Source organism: Lampris incognitus, chromosome 1, assembly GCF_029633865.1.
Source record: "Lampris incognitus isolate fLamInc1 chromosome 1, fLamInc1.hap2, whole genome shotgun sequence".
Lineage (NCBI taxonomy): Eukaryota > Metazoa > Chordata > Actinopteri > Lampriformes > Lampridae > Lampris > Lampris incognitus.
Window position 1 is genome coordinate 103,058,764 of NC_079211.1, and position 9,263 is coordinate 103,068,026.

At 48.1% G+C, this 9,263-nt stretch overlaps 1 protein-coding gene across 1 annotated transcript in view; it reads right to left on the reverse strand.

Annotated features, from left to right (window-relative positions):
- nos1 (nitric oxide synthase 1 (neuronal)) overlaps positions 1-5,021 on the reverse strand; it is an 84,399-nt gene extending 79,378 nt beyond the window's left edge. Inside the window, 2 exon segments of the mRNA XM_056278613.1 lie at positions 4,290-4,493; positions 4,495-5,021. Of these exon segments, the coding sequence (XP_056134588.1) occupies positions 4,290-4,493; positions 4,495-5,021 (731 nt within the window).
- Between the last annotated feature and the right edge of the window lie 4,242 nt (positions 5,022-9,263).

Here is a 9,263-nt window from a genome sequence, read left to right on the forward strand (position 1 = left end):
TGGAGCAGCGACCAGGACAGCTCGTCGGAAGAGTGGGGTAATTGGCCGAGTACAATTGGGGAGAAAAAGGGGGGGGGGATCAGGAAGACTTTCAACACGCTTACATGCAGACAGAGGGCTCAGAAGACTGGTTACAATGCAGTGAGGTCGAATCTGACCGCCATCTTTTTTTCTTTTTCTTTTTCCCCGCTACAGGAAATGTGTTCTGAACATCCATGCAGCAGACCTCATAACACCAATACAACCTACTAAATATATCACGACCTTCAAGGACAGGCTGTTCATTGTCCCTCAGGGGGGGAAATTGTTTTCACAGTCTGCACATCATAAGGACACACCTTGGTGTGTAGGGAGTCCTTACGATACATGTTAGTGTATACTAATGAGACAATATATTTAGGAGAGGCAAAATACGGTTTCAGGACACCAGTAATCCCTTTAAAACTCACAAACCTATGTACACATTCACAGTACATACAATGCACACGTATGTGCAAATATTGTATTGTTGTGGTCTGTTAATGGCTGTCTGTTGAGAGTTGCGTGCCTCTTTGGCTGGACTCGACCGGCGGGGCCAGCCCTACACATGTGGTTTCCTGTGAGTGAGTATCTGAGTGAGTGACGCCGTTTCCCCATTGGCTGTTGCTCTTTCAAAATGAATCGGCGCGAACAGTTTTCGATTATGTCATCAGCTGTTCATGGAACCGATGTCCAACATCCATCCATCATCCATACCGCTTATATATATATCCATACCGGGAGCCTATCCCAGCAGTCATTGGGCGGCAGGCGGGGAAACACTCTGGACAGGCCGCCAGTCCATCACAGGGCACACACACACACACACACACACACACACACACACACACACACACACACACACACACACACACACACACACACACACACACACACACACCTAAGGACAATTTAGTACAGCCGATTCACCTGACCTACATGTCTTTGGACTGTGGGAGGAAACTGGAGCAGACACGGGGAGAACATGACATGCAAACTCCACACAGAGGACGACCCGGGATGACCCCCAAGGTTGGACTACCCCGGGGCTTGAACCCAGGACCTTCTTGCTGTGAGGCATCCGCGCTAACCACTGCACCAACCCTAATGATAATATTCAAACGTCAAATTTGGAAATGTTCTCGTTAGTCATCTATTTATCTATAATGCTTCTGGAATATAAAAAAAAAAAAAAAAAAACGGGGACGGCGACAGGAGAGTAACGGCTGCGGCTTTGGGAAGTATCACGAGCTCTCCGGTGACGGGCTTGGTGGCCTTTTGCCTGGGATGAGAAGCGACGGCTTGTTCTTTAGAGCAGAGGCTGCTGGGACGCTGCCCCGACGTGAGGCTGACGCTCCTCATCTGAGTCAGGGGAGATGACGGATGACACACTGCTTGTCTCGTTGTTTCCGCATTACTGAGCTCCGTCTCAGAATTGCGGGGATGAATATGCTTTTGCAAATCGAGGCAACAGAGAGATCCGTGGTGACAGGCAGCGTGAAAGGGACGCCTGCGAAGATTTACAATGAACATAAACACGTGCTCACGAGCGAGAGCGCGACGGGGCGATCCGGGGGACGGTGAATGGAAAGAGACGCGTGCATGCGTCCCCATGTGCGGGCGGGGCTGCATGTGTGTGGGTGTTTGCAAGTGCAGGAGCCAAACTGCAATTAATACGCTGATGGCTTCGCCAGTCACGTTGCGTGTGCTTCTGAAAGGCCAACGCCGGGATCCCCCCCCCCTTCCAATGAAGTCTCCCCGCCTGTGCGAGGAGCGACAGTTCAGGGGTCTTAATCCCGTCGACATTCGGTCTTTGTGATCCCCGTGGGCCAGGGGTCCCCAATAGGCGGCCCGCGGGCCACGTCCGGCCCGTGACGGGTTGATTTATGGTCCGCGAGAATTTTTGGAGAAATGCCAGAATTTTTTTTTAGTTCACTACCAAAAAAATTTTTTTTCTTAGTAAAAGTAAGACCAGTAATATATCGAAAAATAGATGAAAAATCTCTGTTTAAATTATAATACCTGCAACGTATCGACACCAAAAACAAACTTAACGAACAACATGCTGCTGGAGGTTGAGTGGCCCGTGGTTTTAAAAGTGGCCCTAAAAGTGGCCCGCTATGAAAAGTAATTGGGGACCCCTGCCGTGGGCTGTAGTAGACTTCCGAGTTTCTGCTCACCTTGCCGGCAACTCAGAAAAGTAACCGGCGGACATTCGTTTAATTTCCAAGGGCGCGTTGGACGGCAGATGTTCCGTTTAGTTTGTTTGGTGAGTCATTTGTCATTATTAAACGTAGAAAATGCGACTGGGGCTGAGTTTTTTTTTGGGGGGGGGGGCGATATTTCAGCTGCAAATCATGTACTTCTGTTGTTTGCATATCGCCTCAAACAAAACTGGACTCCTCAGCCCTCAACCTTCAGACTTCATCACCAATATCGTCACAACCAACCCGTTCACCGGCACACGCTCCTAGTAAGCCTCCTCGGGACTACTGGGCTGGACGCATGCATGAAGTATTTGAAAGACAAGGTGCGGTAGGTGCAACGGAGGGCAGCTGGAATCTTTTCTTATTTACTATCGATGCCAATCCTGTTCTCACGTCCACCGAGTGATACCAGGCTGTATTCACTCTCATCCTGTATATACTTGGCCAATGCAACTGACTAATTCCGGCTCTCCGACTTTAACTCTGAAAGGCAACCTAATCAGCAGATTTATCCCAGCAAAGCTTTGATATGCCAGATTTGAGTATTCTTTTTTTTTTACTAAGAATACGTCTGCAAAGAAAGCGATGAATCACTCAAGGGGCATTCAGATGGAGAGAGAAAAGAGGATATGCACAGGTTGGACAGAATGAGATATTGATTCGAAGAGAATCTAGACTGATTACAATTGGCCATGGGTGTGCAAAAGGAGGTAACTGAAGTGTCAATAACATCAACAGTACACTGTGCAGACTGTTTTATGAGTTGGGGGTGGGATATTGGCTTGGACCATGCGGCCACATTAATGGCTTTCCACAGGGAACACTCTGAAACACGAAGTATCATGAAAGCCTGACATGAGTGTGTCTCCCTCATTATAATGCAAGGAAGTAAAGGTGTCATATACAGAAGTTACGTTTCTTATTTCATGCTTTTTCCAACTCCAGCTGCACTTTGGTCCCAATCCCAAGAGGAATTATATAGAAAAAGAAAGTTTTGAACTGTTGTTAGCGGGCAAGCAATAACCTAGCAGCTGGTCCACTTAGATACTTACTTTTAAGAAACACTTGCTGGGCTTTAAACCTTATACATTATACAGCAAACTGCCTAAGGGGCAATGGGCTGACTTTAAAAGACGAATCCAATTTTGGTTTATTTCAACACAAGTCCAAGCAACAACTGAAGCAGAAATACAGGGTTTGGTTATACAAATCACAAGATCAAACTGTAGTTACTGTTGATGCCAAATCAACAACAAGAAACTGTGGCACGACACAAAATCCCCCTTTGTCAAATCGCCCGGTTATTAAAATTCACAGTTCCCAATATACACATTTTCCTGCCATGTTAAAACCACCACCAGCTGGTTGTAAGACCACTCGAAGATCAAATAACCAACTGAAGAAAAAACGGGGACTTCTATTGAAATGCAGAAAACTATTGAGGGCGAGCTGAATTGTTCACTTGTAGCCACTTTTAACCACTGTCATACTCCGAGTGAGGAAAGATCATGAATTTACCCCAGCGAGTAGGCAGCGAGGGGTTAATCCAAAGTTGTCATCAGTAATGTCAAGTTAGTCTTGCTTAGAGACCACCGTGAAGTCAGTAACAGCTTGATAACGGAGACTAAGTTCATTCCTCACAACCACGCGGCAACAGTCAGACTCCATCTACCTGCACATTAAATATCTGAGCAAAATAAATGAGATGAATTAAAATTCCTCCCCCTGAACGCATCCTGAAAAGCTCTCTCCTAAGAAAGGACGTGAACTATGCATTTCAAGTGTGCTCCTTCTGAACAGCTAATATATGTGGGTCTCAGCCAGCCAGTGAGTCGGCATACTGATGTAGGAGACTGCCCTCAAGCCAGAGGAGCCATAATTCAATCCATCGTGTCAACAGGCATCCACCACACTCAAGTGTCCTTGAATAGGACATTGTAACTTTACCAACTCCAGGTGGGTGCAGTTCTACAGCTGACCCTGACCTCTGTCCTCCCTTGTGGAGGGTGTGGGGTGTGGGGGGCATCCCTACAAGTTTTGAATAAATATCACGTGTCACCTTACCTGTCCACTTGTACCTCAGCGTCCCTCCTGTCCACGGTCTTCTGGCCTTCTCCGCTGATCTCCTTTTTGCTGTTTTTGATGAGGCGCAGCACTGGCTCGATCTCCTTCAGCAAGTCATTGTTCTCCTCAACCCCATTGAGGAGGAGCGTCCCACGACCGCTCTCCCTCATCAGCAGGGGGTCCTGGGCCGCAATCAGTGCCTGCACCCCTCCCCTCTGGAGCCGGGAGGGGGGTGACGGAGGGAGAGGAAAGGTTCTCGATAGCCCTGAGCTGGGGCTCCTTGGTGCCCTGAAGCAGCTGCTGTTGCGCGGGGCTGAGCGGGTAGCAGCGATCGTAGGACTTTGAGGGTGGAAGGGCAGGCCGGGTGACCCGCACAGTGCGCTGGCGGCCATCTCCGGAAAGCGTGGTCTCCAGGTGGGTGGTGAAACCCTCGGGCCCTCGGAGGATGAGCACGGCATGGCTCTCAGGCGACACGTTCTTCAGGGTCTCCAGTGCCCGCTCATAGGAGAGGTCCACCAGGGGCTTGTTGTTGACAGCCAACACGATGTCGCCCACCTGAACCAGGCCGCATTCTTCAGCTGCACCACCACGGATCAGGTCCGATACAATGACGGGTGGCTTGGACACCCTCTGCTTCACCAGGAAGCCCAGGCCACCCACCTTTCTCTTGAACAGGCGCACTGAGATGATGTTTGGCTGCAGCTGACACACTGTAGGCTCCGACTCCTGCATGATGCCTAATGTGTGTGTGTGTGTGTGTGTGTGTGTGTGTGTGTGTGTGTGTGTGTGTGTGTGTGTGTGTGTGTGTGTGTGTGTGTGTGTGTGTGTGTGTGTGTGTGTGTGTGTGTGTGTAAGTGTGTAAGCCTGTGTCCTCAGGGATGTTTCTGAGTAACAGGAGGAGGAGGAAGAGACATTGCATTAATTTAAGAGGAAATTGCTTTGATGGTATGATCTATTTATAATACACAAATTTATGATGAGCCAAAAGATTTTAAGTCATCAGAGTGTTCAAAATATTTGCAGAGGGAGCGATATTACACAGATCAGTAAGTCTTATTGAGTTCAATTTGAAATATTCAGAATCTTCAACCAGTATCACGGTATCTGAATCAGTTAAAACACAATATTTGCGATGGTAAATGCAAGTTTAGCTTGACCAAACTGGGGGACTATAATGATTTAAGCAGGGATACAGATGCAGCCATATGGTACAGATAAACCACTCATCCAGCATCCCTCTTTCAATCTGTTCTCAAGAGGAAGTGTCTGAAAAAAATAACTCTTCTCTTACAATTTACAATTCAATTTACAATTTAATTTAGCAGACGCTTTTATCCAAAGTGACGTACACCTGAGAGTTAATACAACACAAGCAAGGATCTAGTCAGAAGGCGATAACGCAAGTTAAGTGCCAAAAAAACTAGGTTCAAGTCTGATAGGACACAGATGTCAACAGACAGTGCATGAAGGCAAAGGTGAATAGAAGTGATTTTTTTAAAATACCATCAGGTGTGGAGGTGTTCAAGAAAGATCTGGGGCTTTAGCCTCTTCTTAAAGATGGAGAGGGACTCAGCGGATCGAATAGAGTTTGGTAACTTGTTCCACACCGGGGAACTACAGAAGAGAAGAGTCAGGCTAGTGACTTAGGACCCCATTGTGGCGGGAGTGCCAGGCGTCTTTCACTGGCAGAGCGTAGTGAGTGTAGACCTGAATGAGGGAGTTCAGGTAGGCGAGAGCCGTTTTCATTGCTGTTTTGTAAGCGAGCATTAAGGTTTTGAATTTGATGCGGGCAGCAGCTGGGGGCCAGTGGAGGGATATGAACAGCAGAGTGACATGTGCTGTTTTGGGTTGGTTGAAGACCAAATGCGCCACCATGTTCTGAGTCATTTGCAGAGGTCATTTGCTGAGGTCATTTGCATGCAGGCAGACCTGCCAGTAAGGAGTTGCAGTAGTCAATGTGTGATATAACATGAGCTTGTACCAGGAGTTGTGCTCCATGCTCAGACAGGTAGGATCTAATTTTCCTGATGTTGTACGAGTAAGTCAGCATGACCATGCAATCGAGGCCATATGAACCTCAAAAGGTTAGTTGGTCATCAATCATGACACCCAGGTTTCAGGCAGACTTTGTGGGCATGAGTTGGGTTGACCTGAGCTGGGCATTGGGATGGACTGTCTGGGATGGCAAGGAGCTCAGTCTTAGATAGGTTAAGCTGAAGGTGGCGTGCTTTCATCCATGCAGAGATATCAGTAAGGCAGGTCATCTGGCGGGAATGATAGGAAGAGCTGGGTATTGTCAGCATAGCAATGGTATGAGAAACGACGGAGCGGATGATTGCACCAAGTGAGGTGGTGTATATTTTTTTCTCGGATTTTTTTCTATCCAATTGTATCCAGCCAATTACCCCACTCTTCCAAGCTGTCCCAGTCGCTGCTCCAACCCCTCTGCCGATCTGCGGAAAGCTGCAGACTACCACATGCCTCCTCCGATACATGTGGAGTCGCCAGCTGCTTCTTTTCACCTGACAGTGAGGAATTTCGCCAGGGAGACATAGCTCGTGGGAGGATCACACGATTCCCCCCCCAGTTCCCCCTCCCCCCTGAACAGGCGCCCCGACCGACCAGAGGAGGTGCTAGTGTAGCGACCAGGACACATACCCACATACGGCTTCCCACCCACAGACACGGCCAATTGTGTCTGTATAGGACGCCCGACCAAGCCAGAGGTAACACAGAGATTCGATCTGGCAATCCCTGTGTTGGTAGGCAATGAAATAGACTGCTATGCTACCCGGACGCCCGAGGTGGTGTATATTGAGAAGAGGAGGGGACCGAGCACTGAGCCTTGAGGTACCCCTATGGATAAGTCCTTTGGTTTGGACACTTCTCCCCTCCAAGATACTCAAAAGTAGGATTTGAACCAGCAGAGGGCAGATCCTGAGATACCAAGCTCAGTGAGTGTGGAGAGGAGGTTTTGGTGTCTGTGATGTTCTCATTTGTGTTCTCATTGGTGGTTAATTGTGTCAAAGGCAGCTGACAGATCTAGCAGCAATAAAGCTGAGGACTGACCAGAATCTCTAGCCAAACGCAGTGATACCGACAGGAATGCAGTCTCGGTAGAGTGACCCCGTTTAAAGCCAGACTGGTTCGGATAATACAGATTGTTCTCAGAAAGGAATTCAGAGACTTGGTTAAAGACCGTGCGCTCGAATATTTTTGAAAGGTCAGGCGTGAAACCAGTCTGTAGTTTTCAAAGACAACAACGGGAGTTGTTGCTTAGTGGTGAAAGCTTAGTGAATTTCCAGTCTTTGGAAATGAGCTGTGGCGGAGCCAGAGCGGGGGCATGGGGGCGGTCGCCCCGGGGCCCACAAGGTCGGGGGGCCCCATTTGGAGCTCTATTGCCGAGTTTACGAGCGTCCGTGAACGCACCGGGTCTCGGGACTCCGACGCATTCAGTGACACACTCGTAAAGTCGGCTAATGCTAAAATATACAGTGCAGTACGGGGCCCCTATACATAGATATTAACGGCCCCTATAAAGGCTATAGCCTTTTTTACGACTATTCATGAAAGCATCGGAGCTGTGATCCAGCTGTGATTGGTTGTGAGGTATAACTGCGTCACACTGCCAGAAGGGGGCGTGAGTAAGCATTTTTACACTTGCCAGAATTGGACAGTTTTATGAATGAATTTGAGGGAACTTCAAAATGGAGAAGAAAAAACATGAATCAGGCCCATTCAAACGCAAGAAGCAAGAAAGTAAGAAGAACTTAATTGCGTCGTGTCGTCCTCTTACAAATTATTTTTCATCTCAGTCAGCCGCGACCTCCCAGGACAACCCGCGAAGATCGGGTGGATCTGACGACTGACGACGAGGCTAGCAATAGCAGTAACGTGGCTTTTCTATTCTATTCTAAAAGTGGCTTTTCTATTCTTTCTTAGACATGGAGGCTGCTTGGCTCAATAAGTGACCATTTGTGTTGTTTGCTGGATAGGATGAGATGTCCGCTAGTTTACAGTTTTTGAATTTTAAAATGACTATCACAAGGGCTCATCGAGAAGCTCCGCCCCCTTTGTGCTGAGACCCACGCTCCGCCCCTGGAAATGAGGAAACCCGTACCGCCTCCACGCCCAACAAAATGTGAGTGTGTGTGTGAGTGTGTGTGTGTGTGAGTGTGTGTGTGTGTGTGTGAGTGTGTGTGTGTGTGAGTGTGTGTGTGTGTGTGTGAGAGAGAGAGAGAGAGAGAGAGAGAGAGAGAGAGAGAGAGAGAGAGAGAGAGAGAGAGAGAGAGAGAGAGAGAGAGAGAGAGAGAGAGAGAGAAGTCAACAGGAGTGCGGCCGGTGTGACAGTGTTTTCTGGACAGGTTCCGGTCAGGGCTAGTACGTGGATGTCTGATAGAATAGCAAGTGTTTGGATAAATTGTGTTTTATGTACAGCCGATTGGCAATTCCATAATCCAGAAGTGAAGGAGGAGTGAGTAGAGGAGGCTTTCCTGAGTGAATAGAGGTTCTCAGGGTTGCATTGTCTGGGACAGATGCGATTTTTTCGACAACCTTTCGATAACCGTGAATGACAGAGATGTCTTTGTAGCACATGGTGGGTGAGGCAAGCAAGGAGGGAAAATATTAGAAAAGGGGATTACCAGTCAGTGTCCTTGCTCGGTAGAATCACACAGGTAGACTCTCCGGTCTTAACACAATGAGGGCTGACACACAAGGGCTGAGGCTTCCACTGACGCCACAGCGTAGCTGTGCGTTTAAATACCAGGAAGCATACATACAAAGGAAGCAATTGAGGGCGCGACACGCGTCACCGACCAAGCTATTAAAGTTAAGAAAGTGAAACGAGCAAGTACTCAGCATGAAAAAGCCCGATGACGACCTAAATCCGAATCAACACCCAAAGCAAGTTTTAAATCATTTACCAAACGACTGCAATCTCCTATGTTCAAGATCAGCTTGTTCTGCCGGGTT